The sequence below is a fragment of the Culex quinquefasciatus genome, chromosome 3 (assembly GCF_015732765.1).
Source record: "Culex quinquefasciatus strain JHB chromosome 3, VPISU_Cqui_1.0_pri_paternal, whole genome shotgun sequence".
NCBI lineage: Eukaryota > Metazoa > Arthropoda > Insecta > Diptera > Culicidae > Culex > Culex quinquefasciatus.
The window spans coordinates 52,947,819-52,973,709 of NC_051863.1; the positions used below are offsets into that span (position 1 = coordinate 52,947,819).

At 34.0% G+C, this 25,891-nt stretch overlaps 1 protein-coding gene across 1 annotated transcript in view; it reads right to left on the bottom strand.

Annotated features, from left to right (window-relative positions):
- Window positions 1-3,603: 3,603 nt before the first annotated feature.
- The window catches only part of LOC6051612, a 64,539-nt gene continuing 42,251 nt past the window's right edge, over window positions 3,604-25,891 (bottom strand). The window contains exons 4-6 of the mRNA XM_001867988.2: window positions 10,317-10,447; window positions 3,849-4,485; window positions 3,604-3,783 (exon numbers count right to left, since the gene is read on the bottom strand). Coding sequence (XP_001868023.2) covers window positions 3,642-3,783; window positions 3,849-4,485; window positions 10,317-10,447 — 910 coding nt within the window. The 3' untranslated portion in view covers window positions 3,604-3,641. The remainder of the gene's footprint in view (window positions 3,784-3,848; window positions 4,486-10,316; window positions 10,448-25,891) is intronic.

Below are 25,891 nucleotides of genomic sequence, written 5' to 3' on the forward strand. Positions count from 1 at the left end.
TGGAGTTTTTTTTTCGGTAGGAGAAATTTTGAGAAGAAGATGTATGAAAATAAGTAAAAAAAAGTGACGCTTTGTAAGATTATCGAGTATGAACTTTATTATAAATTTAAAATCTCAAGATCAAGGATTTATTACAATTTTTAAATTTTATTATTTTTCTTTATTTAGATTTGATTCAGTTTTTAGATCTTAATTTCTAAATGATGATTTTTTTTCCAAAATGTTTGTTTTGGCTTTTCGTTCTAGTTTACCTAATCCTAGCAAAAATACATTTTCAGCGTTTCAAGATTCTGCGTTCTAAGATTACAAAATTGAATTTATTATGAAACTCTTTTATATGTTTGTCGCAAAATTATTTTTCTTAAAATGACGCGGATTTTGCGCGGATTGGGTTTTGGGATGGCGCGAAATTTTTCTTCGATTTCTTTGTAACAACCTTGAATAAAGAAATTTGAGAGTTCAAGAATTTATAAAATATGGTCTCTTCGGAAAAGTTGTTTAACGGTGCACATCAACCAGAGCGTTTGCACCAAGATTTTTGTTACAGATATTTTAGTATTTTCGAAACTACGGGAACTATCGATATATTTTTTTATTCATCCCCTAAAGTACTGTCTTTTAAGCGATTTACAACAAAATTAGCCTATTTTTATAATCTGATTGATGCAAGATTGGGTCCGTAAGTTTGTCAATTTTGGAATAAGAAGACAACAACTTCTTTGGTTGCTGTGCACCCTTAAACTTTAATCAAGATCCAGCATCCGAGATTTTATATGAATTGTACAACTACATTTTAATTATTTTTCCCAAACAACATTCAAGGGCTTACATGGAGGAGTTCCCGTGGTCAGATCGAGCTTAAATTTGGAATCTATTCCAAAACACTCAAAAATCTAAGTTTGATAAATAATGACTTTTTGAAAAGCAGGTTATATTTGTTTTTTATTTTTATAAAATGTATTGATCGTGTGAATGATCGTCTCTCGGCTCTGGTCAAGGTAGAAAACATTTTTTTAGCAAAATTATTTTTTTGTAAAATTATTTATTAAAGAAAATGTTTTCTTAAAATATCCAGAAAACCGTTTACTTTTAATACAAAAATTGTTGAAAATGACCTCGATCTTTTTTTAAAACCGTAAACATGTACTTGAAAAATCACATTTAATTGCATATTTTTCTTAGGTTTTCAGTTTTTTTTATCTTTCTTAAGGTACTGCAAAAATACATATTTTTTCAAGTTTTTGTCTCCAAAACCGTTAGTTTTTTAAATAAAAACACAATCAAAAATGGCATCGGCCTAATTCGTTTGAAAAAACGGCAAAAGGCAACAATTTTAAAATTAAACATGACTTCTTACTTTAATTAAAATTTTCAATAGACTTTTTTTTGAAAAACTTTTAACTTTAAATTTTCTTAAAAAAATGAAGTGAAATTAACTAATCGCAATTTGAAATTTGCAACAATTTTCATTATTAATTATTTCTAGAGTTTTGTTTTGAAAAGGCCCTATAAGCTATTGTGTTTCATATTTTATAGGACCTATTCAAAAAAATAATTCTAGATTTTTTGGTAAAGGCCAACATAAGACATTTTTATGGATGCTCATTTTGGATGCTCGATAAGAAAAAAAAGATTGACAAAATAAAAAAAAAAGTTTTTTAGTTTTTGCGAAATCCATCGTTAAAAAAATAAAATAAAAAAGTCATTGAAGTTTTCAATATCTTAAATTTCCAATATTCAAAAAGGAAAATGCATGAAACCATAAAAACGCTCCAAACAATATGTTAGTAAAAAATAAAAAATAAAAAAAATGTGGTTGTCTGGAGAGGTCAGGGAAAAGTCAGGGAATTTTATTTTGGGATTTGGATCGACACCATGTAAGAGAGTTGGAATTGATGAAGTTTTACGGAAATGCGAGCAATGAAAATAAAACATTTGATTTAATTTCTGGGGTGTAATTACTAAATATTTATTAAGAGAAGCCCAAAAAATTTGGACCTCAAAACATTTTTTTGGGCTTCTCTCAATTGCAGTTATTGGAATTTTCAACAAATTAAAATTTACACTTTCTGAATAAGATGATTAGAGAAGAATTGGTGTATTTAAAATTGAACACTGAACATTAAATATTCAATGTTCTAAAAAATTAGGAATTTTTCAAACGTTTTTTCTGATAAGTTTTTTTTCGATATTTATAAGTTTAAAATTTCTCGGGAGTCTCGACCGAATTTCCCGGGAATCGAGAGGTCCAAAAATAGTCGAATAGTGCCCACCTCTAGTTTATTTTGAGATATTTAATGATTCTTATGTAAAATTGTCCGGGGAATACGATGGTGATCAATCGAGATCAAAAAACAAAACATAAAACCAGGAAATGAGTCAAAATCCCGATTTATAACATAAACTGAAAAGAAACAATATTGGGAGGAATTTGAGGATTACAATTGTTTTTTAAATTAATTCCTTGGAAAAAAATCCTTTAAAATGCAACCAAAAACATTTTTTTTGTCCAATAGTTGGAAATTTGCTAGAAGAAGAAAAAAAAATTCTTAAAAATCATCAAAAAAGGGGAGTGCCAAGAATAGAGGGATGGTCGAATAGGCACCAAACTTGTAATTTATATTAACTATCGATAGATGAAAGTTCCCTCCAAGTTTGGTCCAAATCTGTGACGGTCTTGTCCAATAAAACCCCGATGGTTTGACACAAACTGTTGTCAAACGAACTGGGTCACTTTTTAGTTTGACACCCCTTTTACACGGAGTTCACACACACTACCAAACGTTTGTTTTGATAGTGTGGGTTAGCGCCTTGTAAAAAGTGACAGTTCGTCACTTTTTAGTTTGACTTTGACCAACCAACGGGGTACAAACTAAAAAAGTGTCAAACGAAAAAGTGACCAACCACCGGGGGTTGAGTGTGCAAAAATGTTTACGGTAGTCGGACTTGTACTTGTGGCAAACGCGTTCTGACCTGAAATCCCTTTGGACAGTTGTCGCACGTGTAGCAATTTTCAGCGTGTGCACGATAGCACGCTAAGATTGAAAATTCTTTCATATAAAAAGTGACAAAAATGCACGGATTTTTTTTCGGTTTTTATTGATTATCTCAGGATTGAAATTAAATTTTGGGGATCTATGAAGGTCAAAAGTTGAGTTATGTGAGCTGCACAAAATGACGTTCTTAAATCAATTTGGCCCCAAAACTCACGTGTGACAAGATAGCACGACAGCAACGATATACTGACAATTATCGTTATCCCTGAATTCAATTCAGATTTTTCTAAAATAAGAAAGAAAACAAATTACTCTTGCACAAAGCTGTTATGAGTAGGAACAGTAAATTCCTTAGTATCAATGCATTCAATGCTAAAGATGGTCATCAGTCTATCGCAGAGCTGCATGCATACATGTTTTTTTTATTTGTTTATTTCGATCAATGCTGAAGCTCTGTATATCACGTGCAGTAATTGAATGTTTCAAACCATGACAACGAACCACGAAGACAAAGAACCTTTTTTTATGGAAGTCATCTTCAGTGGATCCACCTTGAGTTGAACAGTTGCTACGTTTGTATAATTGAAGATGATATAAACAAGCAGAATGAGTGTGAAGTTTTTAAAGTGACAATGCTTTTATTTCTCATTTGTCTGGAACAAGCTCCCGGGCCGATTGCAGTGAGAATATCCGTTTATGTCGAAGGAAGTTCTTCTTCTTGCGGAACTCGCTGTTCGTGCCGTGCAAATTATCGAGCCATCCAAATAGTCCAAAACACTGGTTGAACCTGAAAGAGACGAGGAAGTTTATGATAAACTCATTGCTATGCCAATCCCAAATCGAAGTTCTTACATTTGATGGTGATAGTCGTGCATCTCGGAGCTTCCCAAAACCGGAAGATGATACCCGGAGTGGTCCACCAGGGTGTCCATCATGACGAAGGCAAACCAGAGTGCGGTGGTGAACACGTGACACTTGAGCATCGCTGGTCCCAGATAAACCGGCCACAGATCGCTGATCACGAACTCAACCGGATGGGCGTACATGGCCGCAACGGCGATCGGGGCCGTCCACTCATGGTGCTTCTTGTGGATGTGTTTGTACAGGAAGCCCGCGTGCAGCGTCCGATGGCTGTAGTAGAACGCAAATTCCCACGCAAAGATACAGATTACCATGTCCCGCAGGACGACGTCGACCGAGGGAAGGTCCCGGGGGTTCGGAAATTCGCCGAAAAGCCACTTCCAGCCGTTGTAGGAAAAGTACGCCGTCGGTAGCCCGTACACCAGCTGGTTGTACACGACGGTCTTGACTACGTGCTTCAGCTTGGACCACTCGAGGGGTTCATTCTTGCCCGGTTGGTTTTTGTATTTGCGCATAAAGCCGGGCTTGTTGGTGTAGTCCATTAGCACAAACAGTCCCCCCACGATCCAGAAAACGGCATGTGTCCAAATGTACAGTCCCCAGACGTACAGGAAGCTGTTATCGTCACCTGGAATAGAAGACGTAATTGGCATTAGAACTCTAAACAAACTAGAAATAACTTTGGCTAATTTGTGTATTTTATTTGGGACATTATTTGTAATCGAAATATATTACAAGCTTTAATAGAAACCTTTTTGAGGAGGATAAAGTTTTTTCCAAGCCAATGCGCTCTATTCTATCATCTCAACCTGGTAGAGTTATCCTCTCGGACTTCAATTCGAAACCGTTGTGCTAACTTGTCGTACGTCGTTTTTTTGACGTTTCGAGAAAAACGCGTTTCAATGTTTGACCTTGAATAAACAAAACCGAGAGAACGCAATGTAAACAATAACAAACACGTTTTGTGTGGATGGCCATTCTGTGCATTGTCCTGAAGTTTGGTTGAATTTGGTTGCTGGAGTCCCGAGTTATAATTACAAATGTTTACGGTAGTCTAACTTGTACGTGCGTCAAACGCGTTCTGACCTGAAATCCCTTTGGCCAATTGTCGCACGCACTACATCAATTTTCAGGCTATGTCAAGATAGCATGACAAGATTGAAACTTCTTTCATATGAAAAGTGACAAAAATGCACGGAGTTCTTTCGGTTTTTATTGAATATCTCAGGATTGGAATCGAATTTTGGGGATCTGTGAAGGTCAAAAGGTGAGGCATTGTGAGCTGCACAAAATGGCGTTATTAACTCAAGTTGGCCCAGAATGACCGTACGACAAACTAGCACGACGGCGACGAATTGTAGGTGTAATGCAAACATTACCCGGTCTGTCGTGAGCAGTATGTTGAGTTTGTTCACACTTTGTCTTTGACCCATTTAAATTAATGTGCGTGATTGCCTGCCAAACGCTCCGTGGTTGGATCCCAAAACCTGCAGTATTATTGTTGACATAAACTAAAATAAACTAATACATTTTGAATGTTCAATATTTATTTTGAGAACTGTTTCTGTTTGCTTCCGTACCAAAAGTGACAGATTTTTGAAGTTTTAGCAAAGAGAAGCACTATTGTATCAAACAACCCTGTTGAATTTATCGTAAAAAGAACAGTGTGTTTCAATCTCAATAAAAGCGAAAGTGATTTCATCTATTTTCAAGAGTCATATTGATGAAAGCACACCGTTTTATAAAAAAACGCGAAATATCCATTAAATTTTTAAATTACTCAATTATATCAACAGCTTTTTCCCTCTTCATGGGTGATGTGCAATAACGACCGTTAAATTTGTGCAGTGTTTTTTGCCTGATTCACGTAATAAAAAAATTAGCTACAGCAGACAAAAAATGCAATGAAACTAACAAAGAACCTAATAATAGGTATAACGATGCAGTTTACTTTTTGTCGTCAAAAGTGATAATTGTCATTTTTTGACAAAAAGGTTATTTCGTTTTCAATGGTGTTGCTTGGGGTAGGTTTCACAAAGAGGGAAAACGTTTTTGCAAAATGGCATCTAGGTATTATTGTTCGGCACATTGGATTTACTGCTTCTAAATAGCCTTTGAAACTGCATCCTGATAGTAAAACATTTCGGAGATATATTTTTCAAAGATTATGATAATCAGCAAATTGGATGGAAGAAAAACGTAAACTGACAAACAAAGAAGCTTCTCTTTATGAATATCTGGACATGCTTTTTGGTAAAACCATCATCAGCAATTTGCGCGCTTCACAAATTGATCAATTCGTAATGGGCATAGCTCCAATCAGTTTATTTGCGTTTTTGCCACCTGTTCATACATAATTGCAGGCTAGAGATTCTAAAAATAGAAGAAAAAAAACATTACCCAGAAGGTCAAAGGAAAGTGATTTCCTTAACCCGGCTCAACCCAAAGCTGGTAGCAGCTGAACAAATGCTCGCAATTATCTTGTCGTTTTGCTTTGGAAATTTCAATGCTCGTTATTGTTCTGATAGGTAAAGATATTTTGAATTCTGGAAGATTCTCTCCTTTTTTCCGGCCAGTCATTGCGCAAAACATGCGCAGTAAACGCGCAGCTTTTCGACTTTTCGGCTACCTCAGGCCGCCGGGGGGTGTTTTCTGAACAGAAGCACTTCTGTATCGCCCATCATCGCTGGTAAAAGCTCTAATTATCGACTGGCGCGAAGGCAGATCTGAAACACGCTTATTTTTTGTTGTTGAATGAATCGTCTGTCCTGTTGAAACGCTTGCAACATTTTAAACACTTTTTTCACCTGATATTTTTTTTTTACTTTATTAATAGTGTTGCTCAAATTTTACTTTTTGCTGTCCATTACAGGACTGAATTGTATGGGAGTTTTGCCACCCAAAAACATTTTCTTTAAGATTTTTCATTCATTTCAACGTGACCTCATACGATTATCTTAAGTCCCCGAAATAGTTTCACTTCTGTTTATCATTTTTTTTGATAATTGGGTTCTAAAGCCCTATGTAAATTTGTATGTACAACGGTAAAAAACACGATTAAATACCATTTCTGATCACTTTTTTTTTCATTTTAATGCAATTTTTTTTGACAAGACAACATTTTTCGATGGACCCTTGGAACAAGCTGTCAAGTAGGAGCTTTTCTGTCAAGAAGGACCGTGAGGTTAATTTTTCAAAATTGATTTAAAAATCCATTTTAAACTCTTTGTGGTCGTACAAAGGGTCATTGTACTCAGAAAAATAAGCTTTATCGCTGTAAACAATAATATCAGCAATCTAAGCTTCATTTTAGGACCCAATTGAATCACGAACAACCATGTTTTGTCTTACTATTGGTCGTTGAGTTCAAATATGACCACTAAAGCTATAAATTTGTCTGGGAGTTTGTAATTCAAAATGGGGGTGGTGTAATATTTAAAAAAAAATGCATTTGGTGTTGTAACAGGTAATAAACAACTCATATTTGACCGACATAGGGTCACTAAACTCGAATTTGATGTTAAATTTTTAACGCCCAATTTTTTACTCGATAATTTTTATTTTTCTCTTGTTTTGGAGAATAATTAAATAACACTGACCTACAAAAATTTACAAAAATGACGGCGCAGGCTCAACTCGAAGAAAAGCATGAACTTTGGGGTCCCAAGAAACACGTGCACTTTGATTTTTTCAAAAATATTTAGACATGGCCGAATGGTTTTTCTCCAAAGTTTGTATGGAGAATTAGGGTGGTTCGTCGCTGTTGCATCCAATCCAAATCCAAAAATTGCACGCAAAATGTACAAAACCCCAAAAAATATTGTTGAAAATGGTTCCCCTTGAGTTGAGCCTTCGCAGAAATTTTCTTGGTCAATGTAATTATTTTGAGCAACTTTTGTTTTACGAAAAACATTTCTTAGCTTGATTTAACATGGATTCATCTTGTTTAGTTTTTTGTTTTTATTTGCAGTTTTGACCTATTTAGAATAAGCTATTCTTCAAGTTTTGGTCATTATGTTTAGCCTATTTGCTGTTTTTCAGAAATTTGCAGTGTTTTTTTAAAGGTTTTAACCCGTCAGCTTTTAAGTCGCAACAAATTGTATCAAACAAAATCTGGGACATAATAAAAAATACTGAATTTTCATGTTTTGATTATTTTTAACTCTTTGAAACCTTCATATATTGGAACTTTGGATAGTCAAAACTTCGGATAATAAATTCTGAGCTGTATCCCAATCCAAAGAGCACTTATCGCCATATTTGATGGAAATTGGATTAACCGCAAAATAGTGATGTTTTAAGCTTTTGGAGGTTACGATTAGGCCATTGAAAACTTCATTTCATGGTTTTGCCCTCCCTTCTTCAAATTTTCTCAAAAAGGTACAAAAAACATTATCGAATTGTACAACACTTATTAATGCATTTTCAATCTTATAAAGACTTTTTGTTTATCTTTTTACAAATTTTAAATTTTAAGGTCCATAGATTGGCACAAAACGTAAAAGTTTAAGAAACATAGTTTTTTTTTTCATAAATTCATTGATATTTTGCTAATTTTGATAGTAGCAAAGCTGTTATTCGTTTTCTAGAGAGTTTTTTGGCACGCCAATCCAAGCAGCACTTTAAATAAAATTTGTGCCAGCCTAAATTATTTGCTTTTTACCAAAAAAATTAATCCCTTGCTCAAGAACATTTAAAAAAATAAATATTGTTCCTGTAAAGCATTTTTTTCTATAAAAATATTTCAAAATAAATCTCAATCAAACTGTTGAAAAATGTTATGCTTTATTTTTGTTTGCTATAGTTTTAAGTGCTTGTGTTAAATTTTTGTCTTTTAATTTATTTGTTCAGCAATGCTAGCCAAAATTGAACAAACAATTAAATAGGAAAAACTTTGAACTGTTTGCTTAACTTTTGAGTGTGCTCCTTAAAAACATGTAAATGCATTCGATCAATTCCATTTCAAATAGGAAATCCGTTGTACCAGACCCTCTCCGATTTCAATTAAACTTTGCAGACATATTATCCTACGCTTAGGTAGGCCATTTTTATGTTTATGAAGCCAGTTTCACTCGATGATGACATTTGAAAAGTGCGTAAGTGTTTTAAATTTTTGTGTTATTCGGAATTTAAATATTGCTGTATCTCGAAGCCGTAACATCGTATCAATAAGTGGTCAAATCCAATCTTGGTAAAGTTACAGCGGTTTAAAAAATATTTTTTTTGCAAAAAAAGTTTTTTTATGGGTTTTGGCAATTTGACTTGATTTTTCAGTCTCGAAAATATTCTTACCGGATAGCTCGTCCAATTTCCGATAAGTTTGTCTTTGACCACTTTTCAAAATAACTGGTTTATATTTATGATTTAAGGTCATAAAAAAAAACTATTTTTTCAACATTTTTTATTTTTGAAACCACTGTAACTTCACAAGGATTGGACTTAGGACAGTGGTCAATATTGAGACTTTTTCCCGTATTCGGTTTTTGAAAATTTTGACTTTTAGAGCACTTTTCAAAAAAATATTTTCAGTAAATGATTTTTGAATTTTTTTAGGTGAGTTGCTCCATCCTGCATTTTTCGTGAGTCTTTTTGTAACATTTTGGGCTATTTTCACAAAAATTTTGAACGAAAAAAAAAATCAAATTTGACTTTTAAACTTAAAAATCAAAATATCTCATAAAAGTGGAATGTGTTTTTCTTTCAGTGTATTTTTTTCGGAAAGCCCATCAAATTTCCTACAAGTTTGATTTTCAATTTTGACACGATACAACGGCTTCAAGATACAGCGATATTTAAATTACGAAATACAAATATATTGAAAAAAAGGCCCTTCTCAAATGTCGAGTGAAACAGGCTCCATAGAAACAAAAATGACTAACATAAGGGAGAGGGTCGAGAAAAAAGTACCTACAAAATTTCTGTTTTGGGCTGGAATTGCTCCATCAAGATAATTTTTAAGTATGAAAAACCATAAATTTAAATTTAAATGTATTTGTTAAATACTTTTCTTCATTTCAAATGTATTCCGATAAGGTCAAAGCAGAGATGAGATATCGTGGCATTTGATTTTCAAACCAGTAATATTCAATTGGCCTTATTTTAGCTAATGTTTTTTCAACAGTGATCAATTTAAAATTTTAGCCAGTTAGTTATTTTTGTGCTTCATTGTTGATGCGTTTGAATGTTCAACTTTTATTTTGGGTTTATCGAAGATGCGTTCTTCACTGTTTGTTACGAATCACTTATTTGCTTCTTCAGGTTTTTGCACCTTTGACCAAATTTTAAGGCCAATTAACACAAATCTCTTCACAGCGTCCAGCGTCTTCCAATGTCTTCTCTAAGGTTTCACTTTATCACATCAATTAGTGTCCCACCCCACGGCCTTTTTCTTCACCACCTTCGAATCACGAATTTTCACACTTTCAATTTCCCGTCCCTTTTCTTCGCGCCCAAAATTACCGATGACATCCAGCAGAGAGTTCCACCACACACTGACCACCGAGTGGTTGCCATAATCTTGCCACGTGCCGCCGCCGCCACCACCGCCAAAGCTTGTCAAGTTCAAATTCGCGTCGTCGCGCATTTTCACACGTTTTTTTTTTCACCCGAGCCGCGACCGACTTTGATAGCAACAACGCACGAGTGTCCAGAAGTTGTCTAGAAGCTTAAGGTGCTAACACTAGCCCGCGGGATGAAGAAGACACATGCGCCCTGGTGTGCGGTTCGCCGTCAACTGCCGGATTCGGGGTGGATTCGAGAATACAACTCAACTCAGTCCGTAATCCTAACCCGCCGGTCAAAGACTACGCGCTGGCCGGCAATGAGGATGATGAGACTCAAGTCTCGAATACTTGGACGGCTTAGACGGAAGAGGCATTTCGGTAAATTATCGATTACTTATACAGCGCTGGGTTGAAGTCATCTTCCTCATCCGCGCCGATAGCACTCTCGAGATGGCAGCAGCAGTGTGCGAAGTTCAATTGGGCAGGGATGGGAATGATCATGATTAGCAATTCAAACATTTATGAAGAACAGGCAATTATCCCGTTAAAATCAGTGCGTTTTGGTTTTTGAAAGTTTAGAGTTTTGAGATTTTTGCATTTTTCAAATACCTGGCTTATAAATCGTGTTCCGGGAACAACTTTGCCGAAGAGTGCGAAAAGATTGAGAATGTTACAGAATATATAATACCGCCGCTGAAAACTTCAACTTTTCCTTCAAGCTCTTCTGGCAACCATCAGCTTGCTTGGTTGCTAAAACGTCGCGATGCCTACCCCAATCTTTTCTGCAGTAGCAGGAAGTGTTGCCAGAAGAAAAGGTTGATGTTTTCTGCGGCGGTGTTGTAAATTCTGTCAGTGAGCCATTCTCTTCGCACTCTTCGGCAAAGTTATTATCTGGAACACGAACTATGAGCTCGTGAGGTTTTATGATTAGAGAATATTAAATCAAATAAACGAGTTCATAAAGTGTCGTCACAAATAAAATAAAAGTACTGTAATCAGAAAAGAACATGGAGAAAACTTTAGAAATTGTTTTGTTTGATTTATTCCAATTTTCAATTGAATTATGTTATATTTTTATTTTTTCTGTCAACCGCAATTAAAACCCCTTTTTTCGCGAACTATTCTATCAATACAGTGCACAGAATGTTCATATTAATCCTCATCCTATTCCTTTCCTGTAACATACCATCTCCTCATCCTATATATGATCAAATTGCTTAAATTAACGAAACTTTCTAAAACAGCATGGGAACCATCCGGAGCATTTATATTTTAAATTTCTGCATTTTTCTACAGCTTCCTAGAATCATCTTGATTATTTTTATTATATTTATTATATTTCTTATATTTATTATATTCATTTCATTTACTATATTTATATTTATTATTATTACAAAACTATATGCTTATTACATAATACACTACAGACTCACATTTACACATACAAACTTCCAAATCATTTAATACATTACGCATTCAACCATTTTCATCGGCCCGATGAAATTCCTCTAACCCCCAATCCAAACCTCCCAAAAATATTCCGTTCACTTTAAAAAGTCGCATGGGTTCCCTGCACTTTTGCCACTAGTGAACAACAAAAACATCCCCTCTCAAATCCCCACGGGACTGTATGGGCGTAGCCTTGGAGCACAGTGTGGAAATTTACGTTCTAAGATATTTTTGGTTGTACCGGGCAGCAATCAAATTGTCTAAAATATTGAATTGACCATTGTGGCACCCCCTACAGCGTGGTGCAGATCCGTTATGCTATGCTATTCTATCAATACTGTGCACAGTAATCCAGATCGCAAAATAAAGTGGAAACTGGATTTTTCGAAAAATGGTGAAGTTTTGGAGCTTTGATGTCTTCGGCAGAATTGTTGCAAATGGAAAGGGGCATTTTTTAGTTTGGTTGAAAATTAGGGTGGTTCACGATTAGGGTGATTTTCAAAAACTAACCTTTTTAGGTCGAAAAATCGATTTTTGGTCATATTTTGGGTTTAAAAGATAATTTTGCATAGAAACCCAAAATATGACCAAAAATCGATATTTTGGCAATTTGGGTCAACTCTGAGGGCATATTAGGAATCAGCGGGCAAAATTACATGGAAAACATATAGTTGGACAATTTTTGAGAGCGTTTGTAGTGCTAGGACCTGCGTTTTTGAGATATTTAAGTTTTAAATTTGCATATTTTTTACCTTAAAATGGCGGTGTCAAACTGTACAGTTCAAAATGGCATGTAAAATAAAAATGTTTGCTTTTTAGAGCTTTAAAACTGCCCGAACACCACTTTTCTCTAAAACTTTACCCTGAAATACTACGTTAAAAAACTGATTTTTGAAGGTTCGTTCAGATACTTTCTCTAAATTTGGTCAGAGAAGGCGTAGATTACCAGATAAAATTTTGGTGTCTTGGACAAAGTTGCTTGGATTGGCGAGTCCAACAACTTTTTAGAAAACAAAAATAATCCCAAAAATGTTCCTGAAAAGTTAGATTAGGAAAATCACCCTAATCGTGAACCAGCCTGCAGATTTTCGTCAGAAAAAAGTAAAAAAATAGTTTTAAATTAGCTGCAATCTCCCGTTACTCAATTGAGTCAAAACATTAAGCTTGAATTTGAGATATTATTGTTCACAACGATAACGCTTATTTTTCTGAGTACAATGACCCTTTGTACGACCGCAAAGGATTTTAAATTGATTTTTCAATCAATTTCAAAAAACATAACTTCGCCGCCCTTAAGGCCCTTAATTCTTGACAGAAAAGTTCCTACTTGACAGCTCGTCTCAAGGGAACCATAGTTGATCCATCGAAAAAATGTTGTCTTGAAAATTTATTTTTTTGCACTAAAATTTGAAAAAAGTGATCAGAAATGGTTATAATCGTGTTTTTTTACCGCTGTACATAAAAAATGACGTAGGGCTTTAGGACCCTATTGTAATAAATCGAGAAACTTGTCATTTGATGACAAATTATATGTGCTTTTGGGACATACAATAAGCCAGAGAGGTTTTTTTTTCATTTAAGGGGTTACAAACATGTCAATCAGCAAAAATTTCAGAGGCTGGTATGAGCCTGGGTGATGAATAGAGAGAATGCGTAACGTGATTTTCGAATGATCCCACTTTGTTTACATCTACAAAGTAGGACGCTGTCCAAGCACAAGCATGACTTTTTTCTTACTGGTAAATGTTGTTTATTTTATTAACGTGACTTTAACCTAGAGAGGTCATTCTTCACTTATTACTGGTAAATGAGCTGGTTAATAATCAGTGGTGTTTTCAAGTTTCGATCGGATAGAAGATGTTTTTCTTTTTACGGGTGACGACGAACTGCGGCGAGAGTGTCATTCTGCGTTATCGCAGATAAATTCCCTGGCTGATTTTGGAATCGTGCAGCACTTCCTGGTCCAGCGAAATAACATCGCTAATTCTAGCGAAGCTAATCCAACAAACAGAAAAGATTTTCATTAAGCCAGTAGGTTTTCAAACGGAATCAAACAATTAAGACGGCTTCTGGATGAATACAAACGCATCGACTCCATAAACAACTTCCATTCATAATTATTAAAAGTGACGATCTCGCCTTCAACTTTCTTAAAATTTCTTGACTTCAACTCAAGTTCATTAAAAGCCACAAATTTGCCATTCTTGTAAAACAAAAAAAACAATTTTAATGATCGATAACAATACTCTCTACTTTTGGCGAACAGTAAATTGGTTCCACTTTGACAGTTCAAAATTGAGGCCGTTTTGCGAACCACTATTCAGCACCCAGTTATGAGCATATAAAACCTTTTTTCAAATCTGTTGTGGTAAATTTTGGTTGTTTTAGCGTGACGTACTTTATACATGAAGCCTTACTCAGTTTAATCATGAAATATCTTCATGAAACTTTAAGAAGAGGGCTGAAAATTATCTTTTTAAGGAACTAATAAATTTTCTGTAATATGAAATTTTGTGATTTTTCTACATCTATGTAAGAACTTTAAATAAAATTTCTATTTAAAAATTACGTGTTTTTGTAACTTTGCAGAATTATTTTTTAATAATGTACTAATGCTGGACAAAGTGGTAGAGCAGACAAAAACAAAAAAAAATATGTATAAACATAAGGGTTTGTATGTATTCTTCACGAGTTATCAGAATTTTACGAAAAAGTTCTATTTTTTATGTTGACCATTTCTGACCAGTTTTTTGAAGTTTTAACCCTTAAAACTCAATCGTGTGGTTTTGAAAGTATTTCTTTCGAAATGTTCAGCCTATTTGGCATAAGAATGACCTTTTGGAAAAAGATTGTGATTGGAGGTCGATACAACATACAGTATGTAAAAAAAGTATTTACACCCCTTGGGCACTATGCACATTTTGTGATGAAACATGTAAAAAATTTAAAGTTTGACAGGAACCTAGTACTACGTTTTGTTCAAAAACTCATGCCAAACATTTTGCTACAAAAAGCTCATGAAAAGATGATTTCTATAAAAGTTATATAACAAATACTATTACGAAAATAAAAAGGTGCAAAAAAGTTTGTACACCTTTCGAAAAATTTACATAAATAATGTTATTTGTTGACAAATCACCATAAATCCAGTCTCCCAACTCCAAATAGGCATCCTTGACTGATTAAAAAGAATTTGGATTGAATATAAAGTTTACTAACTACTTAGTATAAAAGTTTATATAACTCTGGAAATTCTATATAAAACTTATCTAAACTTAATTTTGCAAACTTTTAATTCAACTAAATGTCAATATATTACCATAGAATTGCTAAATAAACATTTTGGAGTGGGTATAACACCGTTTTGGGGTCTTTGTATCGATAGAATAGATTTTTCGTTGGAATTTCGTACCAACCCGGAATTACGTCGTAGGAAAATCCGCCGGCATCGAACCGGTCCACGATTCACAAGTCAACCTATGTGGAATCGGAAAGGGCAGAAAATTTCCGATCTTTTGATACCCAAACATCTAGGTTTTCTTTAAAACCTACGTTTTTAAATACCTGGGCAAAAAGTAAGTTTGATCCACGAGAACAAAAATCACGAAATTCCATACATTTTTGGCAGGTTGCTCAAACGAAACCATAACAACGTTTTTGCTTAGGTATTTAAAAACGTAGGTTTTAAAGAAAACCTAGATATTTGGGTATCAAAAGATCGGAAATTTTATGCCCTTTCCGATTCCACATAGGTTGACTTGTGAATCGTGGACCGGTTCGGATGCCGGCGGATTTTCCTACGACGTAATTCCGGGTTGGTACGAAATTCCAACGAAAAATCTATTCTATCGATACAAATACCCCCAAAACGGTGTTATACCCACTCCAAAATGTTTATTTAGCAATTCTATGGTAATATATTGACATTTAGTTAAATTGAAAGTTTGCAAAATTAAGTTTAGATAAGTTTTATATAGAATTTCCAGAGTTATATAAACTTTTATGCTAAGTAATTAGTAAACTTTACATTCAATCTAAATTATTTTTTTAATCAGTCAAGGATGCCTATTTGGAGTTGGGAGACTGGATTTATGGTGATTTGTCAACAAATAACATTATTTATGTTAATTTTTCGAAAGGTGTACATACTTTTTTTGCACCTTTTTTATTTTCGTAATAGTATTTGTTATATAACTTTTTATAGAAATCATCTTTTCATGAGCTTTTTGTAGCAAAATGTTTGGCATGAGTTTTTGAACAAAACGTAGTACTAGGTTCCTGTCAAACTTTAAATTTTTTACATGTTTCATCACAAAATGTGCATAGTGCCCAAGGGGTGTAAATACTTTTTTTACATACTGTAGCACAAAACCCTGGACGTCACTTTTGAACAGCCCCTCACTCTTTAGTCTGTAGTCTCAAAAATCTGTAATAAAATCTGCATTTAAATTCCGGTTACTCATCAAAATTGTTTTTAGGTTCCTTAATATTTAAACTTTAATTTCACGATGTAACACTCAGATCTTCATAAAGATGCTTAAAGATCATTGAAAAGTTCAGCGTTCCTGAATCTGTTTAAAATTATGCTCTCCCAACCCTGCAACTTCGCGAAATTTGCGCGCACACACGCGCTTCCTGAACCTGTTTACCAATCTCACCGGCGATGATGTTCAAATAAAATGTGCTAACCAAACAGCTCCACCGCGACGACGAGGAGGCTGGCATGTTCACCCCCGGGTGGAGATTGGGAAAATTTTGCCCAAATCTGCCATTGATAGTACTGTTTGGCGAAATTATTACACCCAAGTCGAGGCGGATGTTTGAAGGTGGGAGGAGTGCAAAAAAAAAAGAGGTGTGTGCATTATTTTTTCTCACGAGTTTTTGTCGCACACATTTCGCCATATTTGACAATAGTTTTTAACGGGGCATTGTTGGTCAGTTGACAAGAGTTATTGATCCATTGCAGTTTGGTTTAGGTATTGAAGGCTGTTTGTCTGACATCAACTTTTTTTAGTAGTTAAAGTTAGTTAAAAATTTCACAGCGCTTTCTAAATTTAATGTAGTTTATTTTACGTTTTAAGATTTATCACACCAAGGAAATAGGCGGTGGTACCTTCAATCAATCTCATCAGAACTTCTTAGTTTGTAATGTATTTCAAGGTGAACGTGTTCTACCTTCAAATTTGTAATTCCAAACTTGTTTTCAACAAGCTGTGTTAGAACAAGTACCACAGGGAAAAAGGTTTCAATTGTCCAATTAGCTTTTGCCTATGTTGTTGATTTGGCAAACGTAGAAAAAAAAAAAACAGCGTGAAGATAACCCACAGAGGTTGAATAATTACAAGTGATGAATTCATGCCGCCTTTTACGGGTTGAAATCATTAATCATTCCTAGTGTGGATGAATCTGCTAGTGAGATGTAACATGCGTTTGCACGGAGGGTTGCTTGTCCAGATCTAACGGTACTTGATACTACCGTCATCAGGGGTGACATTGGGTCTGGGGGGTGAGATTGGGTCATACAAATTTCAGCATTTTTGTATGACCCAATTTCACCCCCCAGACCCAATGTCACCCCTGATGACGGTACATAAATTTCATACATGTTCGTATTGTTCATGAGGGGTGCTGATAGATCTGGACAAGCGAAACTCCACACTTGATCTTACCACTTTGATCTTACCCACCTTGGCTGGAGAGGCTTGCTGTGCAAACAATCCCAAAAATCATGAGTTCAAATCCCGGGATAAGGTCATAGATCAACATTCAAGAAACTTAGTGCAAAGAATTGTTTTGTTTAGAATATTTATTTACAGAAGTAAGTTTTTTTTAAACAGTTAACTTTACAAAAATGCTCACACCTTTTCCAGCTTGCTGAAATTTCGCAGAATTGAAGAGTTTGAGTTATTGTTCTACTCATTACTCAAGTGATTACCTTGGAAGCATCCTTCCACAACCGGTTCTGGTGTCACCAGAGTGTTCTTTCTTCGAAATAGACGACACCCCAACTAATAATGGCTGATTACCGATGTGCTAAAAGCGCAGTGAATAACGCTGAGTGATGCGGAAATCGATTTCATTTCATTATTTTATTTCAAACAATTCGACACTTCTGGGATCAGATGCTTCTTGGGTCAATGTCGAAGTGTAAATAAATAGTCTAACCTGCTTAGGGCGACCAATTTTCCCGGGTTTTGAATTTCCCGGGATCCCGGGAAATTTTTGAATCAGTAATAAAATCTATGTTTCATTATATTTGTTATGTTTTCAAGCTTAAAATCATTGAATTAGCTTAATAATATCAAATGGTGATAATCCTCACTTCAATCTAAACAAAGACGACAGTTTTAAAATAGCCTAAAAGAATTTTTTTTTGTCTTTGTGGTGTTTAGGATTTTATATCAACTACTATTTTTAATTCCAGTATGATAAATAATTTTTTTATTTGCGCATTACATAATTCTTGAGTTTTTTTTTTTGAAAAGGTCCAATAAGCTTTTGTCTTCCATATGTTTATAGGACCTATCGAAAAAAAAAAACTTTGGAATTCTTTTATATTTTTTTTAAATATATATTTTTATATGACATGACTAAAACAGCTTAAAAAAATTATTTTATATGTCTAAAAATCAAAAAACGACAATAAATAAAATGATACCAGTCAATGTAAAATTTTATATAAGTTTTGAATTCATTGTTGTATATAAAACATATTTTACAAATTATCTTCAAGTTACTACCGCCAACCGAGGGAAAATCAGAATTACATTCTAAATAGGTACAGGAGATTTTAGAGCAATACATTTGGAAGTACAAATTGTTTTGTTCTGTTCCTGTTTTAACCGAAGTCATCCAAAACGTCATGCAATTATTTTTTGCTTTAATAGCTGTATTTATTCGTTACATTTGTACGTATTTGCCCTAGATGTCGGTGTTTGATTATAAATAATTTGATATGAGATTGTTTTTTTTTTCAAATTTAAAATCGAAAATATACGTAAATATATCCAGTCTTTAAAAAAATAAAATAATAGAGAAAAAAATTTAAAGCACTACACAGCTAAAAAAGTAGTAATCCAGCTGCGTGTAAAAGGCCTGGCTGTAAAATAAATATTGCATTATTTTATGAAATTTTATGTGATTTTACACTCTGAAATATGTAGCCCATCAGTATGGGAAACCTACTTGACCGAAATGTGAAGCTCATATATGCGTTTATCCTTCCAGCTTTTCATCGGTCTGATGGCCGAGTGGGCTAAGGCGCCAGTCCTTACTGTTGGTGCTGGATTTGAATCCCGTCGGTTGCAACTTTTTTTTTGTGTTTGCAAAAATTGTACATGCAGTGTGTAATATTAAGTGTTTATTTTGACGAAGGTGATGTGCATGCTTTTGCATGCGATTTTACCATCGGATTTTTTGCTGTGTAGGCATTTTGCGGACCTGTTAATTAAAATTATAATATTTTTCCTAAAAAGCCAATTTAATGCTGAGATATGCTGAATACAAATTTTAATTCATTTTATTGTTCTACTATTTTCACAACCAAATCTGAATTTCCAGAACAAAATATGATTTTTTTTTCAATTTCGGGAATTACCGGGACAAATTATATAAAATCCCGGGATTCGGGAATTCCCGGTTTAGGAAAAATCCCGGGATTTTTGTTCCGGGAATACCCGGGATGGACGCACTAAACCTGCTCGTTCCTAATGTAAACATCAACTTACGTGAGCAGGATGAACACTTTGTTTACACTTCGACATTGGTCCAATTAAATTGTTTTGCTTGATTTGGAACTTGAAAAGAATCAAGTTCAACCTGAATTAAAATAACTTATGCCACTACTGCCACATCTACAAAGTTTCGGTCAATGCTAATTTTTTTCAAGTTTTGGTCACTTCCCCTTTTCGTAATGCATACATAAAATCAGGTTGCAAAACATATTATTTATAAAAATTTAAAATAAACAAATATGCACAAAGAATTTCAAATTAAAGAGTAGATGCGCTATTTCGAATAAGCGAATCTGGATTCGCTAATCGGAACGACTGACAGCTGTCAAAAGCTTGAAACCACGTGCTCGGAAATAGTCGTACAATTATGTCAACATCAGTTTGACAACATTCGGGCATTTAAAGAAACAAAATTCGAATTGATCCGCTCTGTATTTAGAATATTTTTTTGACATACATTTTTTTAAATGGTTATATTGGCATTTTTTTTTCAAATGGGGCACTTTCAAGTATTTTAAAGATTATGCATTTTGGACTACACATTGGAAGAAAGACGTGAAACTTGGAACGTAGACACTACGAAAAAAACGTGTAATTTTCGGTTATATTAGATGCACATAACTGGAGCGTCAAATTATACGTAATGTTGGGTCAAATCAGAAGTGAAATTACACGATCCAAACACGACTCAAGATCGTGTAAAATTACAGCAAACGGAATTCTGGTGAAACAAATCCAATATAAATCTAATTGATCTTATTTGAAAAACGTGTTTATGTCTTCTAAATCAAAATGTTTTTATTGCACACAATTAATGACACTTTTTCACTACTATTCACCGCCGTTTCTAGCAGATTTTTCAATAATTTGCCGCCGGATTTGCTCCATGAATCCTCTGCACTCCTGTTATAGAAATATTAAACTCACTTCTATCTGAGATTTGAACGCTTTTATTTAAAGTAGTAGGAGGGTTCGGTCAATAACAGAAAAAATGAAGAGAATCTGGACGAAAAATTCTATTCACTGCGACGTGAAGGCCGGATGACGTTTTGACGTTTCACCAATCTGACAAACGTGTAGGGGCTGAGGTGCGTGAAATCGGGTTTCGTTTGATGTAAAATTACATCAAATTTGATGATCCAGTTATGTGCATCAAATTTATCATAAAATTGGGTTATTGATGATGTAATTTTAGATCACGCACGACGCAAATGAAAACCTGTGGGATTTTTATCAATTTACATCAAAATAAACCTAACTCTTCATCGAAAATACGATTACATGATTTAATATTAAGTTAAATCAACAATTACATCAAATGTAATATTCCAAAATTTTTAGTGTGTGGGGCTGAAGGAGAAAAACTTTAAATAAAGTTTGTGGTGCCTTTTAAGCCATTTTATAGGTATTTTGCAAGTAATCCTTAGTGTGTAAACAAGAATACTTATAAAAAATTAATGTTTTAAGAAAAAGCTTCAAAAACTTTGCACAATCACTACACTAATTTTTCGAATGTTTTTTTGCCAAAATTAAACATGACTTTTCTAAGGTTTAACCGCTAAAACTTCAACTTTGACGTGCATAATTTTAGTCATCAAATTTGCCTAACAAATTGATTCAATCATGCAACCAAAAGAGCCGTGACGTGCAAGTCTAAACTCCCACAGGCCGCCTGATAAATTACCGAAATTTAGGAAACAGAAAATAGCATCCATCATTTTCCTTAACGATCAAAACTTTTGTCCGTCGCCGCTTTTGCAGATTGTCAGTGCGTCATAAACGCAGATAAACACGCTCTTCTCCCTTCCTCTCCAGCTAGTGTTTATACGCGACAAGTGGGCACTGTATGATAATGATGTAAATATTGGCTGCACAAACGTCATCCACGGAATGAATCCCGTCAGCTAACGACGCGTCTCGAATGTAACCAATGCTGAAAGTTTTTAACTCGAGGGTGTTGATATTGGTCTCTTTTCTCCCTGGAATCGCACTTTATTAAGTGTAAATAAACAGGATAGTTTAACGGATGGAATTGTTTGCATTCTGGGGAAATGTGACAGTCGTAACAAAATACATCCCTGTTTGTTGTAATTGTCATCACAGCAATGACGTCATAAAATGTTTGTAAATTGTGGTTATCTTTTGAATTTTTGAAGCATCAATGACTAAGAACTGATTATTGAAAATATTTTTGTGTATTGTTTATGTATATCTTTTTTGTGACGCAATTTGAAGTATCTAATTTAAAAAAAAAGCTTAGCTGACTAACTTTATAATGACGTCATGGAGAATTGTTGAATATTGAAATCACTACAGCATATTAACCTAAATTGTTGGATTCTTTGTAGAAACGGCCTACAAATATTTCTCTTAAAATTTGTCTTAGGATGGAAAGTCGTACGATAAAAAAAACTCTGCTATTCAGGCTGAAGCATAAACCTGCTAACTTATTCACCGAAGAAGAAAAAAACATGCGATGGCATTTGCAGTGCCTCAAAAACAGCGTGACGACAAATACGTTTGGCCACTTCAACACGAAAAATTCGCTAGTAAATTTATTCCAACACATTGCTCAGCTGTTAGGGGATTACTTTCTGGACAAGTCAAACATCTAATACAAAAACGACGCAATATCAAGAGAATGCTTGAATTGAAAATTGTATGAAAATAATATTATTTCATAATAAAAAAAAACTCTAAATGCAACAAAAGTTGAAAAATTCGCTATGTTCTTTTCAGTTTGGTTGAACAAACGGTAGCAGACAACGAGCCATGCGTTGGATTGGTTGGATTCAAACTGTTGTTGCCTACCTCCAGGAGTATTACGTGAAATTAAGGCCACCGCTCAAGTCTTTGTGGAGTCAATATTAGTTGGAAACACATTTTTCGAAGAGATCATTTACCCAAGAAATAATATTTGAATGGATATGTTTACTTTTATTTATGGAGCAAACAAAATTTGTCATCGGTTTTAGGTTGATCATAAGATTCGATATTCTTTGATAAGTTTGCAAGAATACTGGCCTAGTTTTGCCATAAGCAAATATTTTACCTCTGTTGATTATATTACAAATCAAAGCTACACAGGAGGGGTGCCCACAACGTTTGAATGTGTTCCAAATCATCTATATCAGGGGTGCTCAATGTTTTTGAATGGCGGGCCAAATGTGAAATTCACATGAAATTGCGGGTCTAATGTGAAAATGGTTTATCCAAAAAAAAATACGTCATTTCGATCTCATTAGTCTCGATTTTATTGTTCTTTTCTAAAAATTAGTAAACAGAACAAAAAAAATTACCAGTATCGTTGAAAAAGCTTTCTATCAATTTAATTAAATTATTAAAATCAACAAAACTAAAAAATAAGTAATTCATAAGCTTCTTACTGCAATTTTCATGCCTTGACAAAACAAAATCAGGGAAGGCCTCTGGTAATATGTTGTTAGAAGATTATTTTCCACGGTCTGGCCAAGGTTGAAGGGTGGTTGACCATTTTGTGGGTTATGCTGAAGACAAAAAATATTTTACAAATATTTTGAAATTATTTTTTTTCAATTTAATTGAATGCATTTATATTTTTCTTGACATCTAAATTTATAGACATAATTTAATTTTTTAAACAAAGTTCAACTTTAATAATAAATAGTTGCAAAAGGATTTTCAACAATAATTATTATTCTTCCGATTTCACTAAATTTGTGTAAATTTTAGTCTGCACAGAATCAGATGTTAGTCACTCAAATTTCATGAGTTTTAATCCTGAGGCTAAACATTTTTTAAGTACAAAATAATTTTGAGACGTTATGATTTTTGAATTCATAAGGAAAACCTATACTTTGCTATCTTTACAGTCGGATTGAGGTGCTCTTTGTTGCGTTGGGTTCGTATAAGTCCAAGGAAGGTTCTTACACCAAACTTTGGCCACTCTGGAACTGATTCCGGAAAATCTGCAGATTGTATGGAAAAACTAACTTAATCCACCTATGTGGTTGATGCCTTCCTCACTTTTTGCCAACAATGGTATGAGTGGTTTGGACACATACTTCAGCTATTTTTTTAGATCCAGAAAAATAAGTACACATATATAACTTAAGTGGTCATATCTCGAGACAGAGTTGTCAGATCTTCAATGTTTTGGACTCATTGGAAAGTTCTTTTGATTACGTAACCAACGATGAGTCGGATGATGGATCCGGACATCGTTTACATACATTTAAGTGAGATCCGGCATCAAAAAAGTACAAATATATCACTTAAGTGGTCCTAACTCAAGACAGGGATGCCAGATATTCAATGTTGTGGACTCATTGGAAAGGTCTTTCAATTACCTAACCAACGATGGGTCGGATGATGGATCCGGACATCGTTTACATGCATATAAATGAGATCCGGATATATGTGAAAACACATTTCTATACATAACTTTTGAACTAGTTATCGAAACTTCAAACAATTCAATAGCGATGTATGGGACCCTAAACCAAGTCGAATGCAACTGGTTTGGTCAAAATCGGTTCAGCCAGTGCTGAGAAAACTCAGTGAGAATTTTGGTCACATACATACATACACACACATACACACACACATACACACACACACACAGACATTTGTTCAGTTTTCGATTCTGAGTCGATATGTATACATGAAGGTGGGTCTTTGAGCTTTTAATAAAAAGTTCATTTTTAGAGCAGGATTATAGCCTTACCTCAGTGAGGAAGGCAAAAGTAACGTAAAATCAAATTTTAATCACAGGAGGCTGAACAAGCAAACAAGCTAAAAACGTCAAGAAACAAAAAACGAGACAAGACAAAGTTTTTCGGGTTTAGCTTGTTGCTAATAATTTTTTTCTTCTCTGGGTTATACTCTGAAATGATAAACCGTCAGTGGGGTGACTGTGGTTCTAAAAACGATACACCTCTCGTAATTTCTTAATAACAAAAATAATTTAAATAACATCGAAAATATTACTAACTAACATTTTCCCAAAATATGGTGGAATTTTATGCACTCTACCTTAAATGCCAATCGTTTGAAAATAACCCCAATCTCACCCCTTAGAGGGGGTAACAAAGGGTCACACGAAACTGTTTTTTTAATGTTTGTAGGCTCATCTATCTATAAAATAATCAAGATTATGGAAAAAGTTATACAAATCAAAAATTAAAAAAAAAATTAGATGAAAACACAATATTATTTAATTTTACAAATAACTCACAAATATTACACAAAATATTAATTTTAACATAATAAGAATTTGACTTTGCAAAATTTGTCAATTCTTTCATCTGCTGAATTTACGATTTTACTCTCTTTATTTTACTAAGATTTTTGAAAGTTAATTTTCTAACGTATTCTAAAACAAAGCAAATTCTAAACAACATTTTTGATTTCACGTTCAAGTTGAATCATGTGAAAGAAAAGACATTTAATAACAGATTAATTTCAAATTATGTTGCCATTATAAATTTTATAAATTTGTTATTTTTTGCCTTATTTTTAAGTAGATGTTAACTTGCCATCAGAACTTTGAAACAGAAAGATGTTTTGCTACACATTCAATAAAATCTCTTAGTTCTAAAATAGACTTCATACTGAAAATTAAAAGTAGGGAGAATAAAAATATAATATTTCAAAATTAAGTTAAAAATTTAGTCATGTTGGTCATTCTTCTTTTTTGTGAAACTTTAGAAGCATTTTTATTTATTGACTGATTGGGCCCTGAACTTTAGGGGTTCAATTATTAGAAGTGATACTTTGATTCAATCCGATTCTGAAAAATTTAATTAGAAGTTCCAGGGAATTAAAAAAATAAAGTGGAATATATATAGAACTTGATAACATTTTATTGTTGATTTTTTGTTTTTACTGCTTTAAACGAGAATGTTGATAACACCTTAGACTGAGGTACTTATTTTTAATATACAGTAAATTTACACTGGACTGGGGTTATGTTTAAAAGAATTTGTGTAATTTCACGTTTTCTATGATAATTATATGATAAAATATCATAAAAATATTGTTTCAACTGTGCACAATATGAGCGCCAAATCTTTTAAAGTTGTTGGTTTGAAATAAGTCCAAGCTCAATTTGTAACCAGAGCTGTTTTTCATTCGGTTTTCGATAAAAAAAAAAACGATTACAAATTCAAAAAAATATGTTTAAAATTGTTCACTTCGGCCATTGAATGCTAGAGGCATTTAAAAAATGAAAATTCAGTTTGTACAAATTTGCGCTAGATGTCTGATAGGACCCACCGCAAACTAACCCGATCAGCGTGAATTTTTGTTTCGGAAGAAAGTAAAACAGCCTATTAATTAAAAGTGTATTACCAACCGCTCCAGCGCGGAA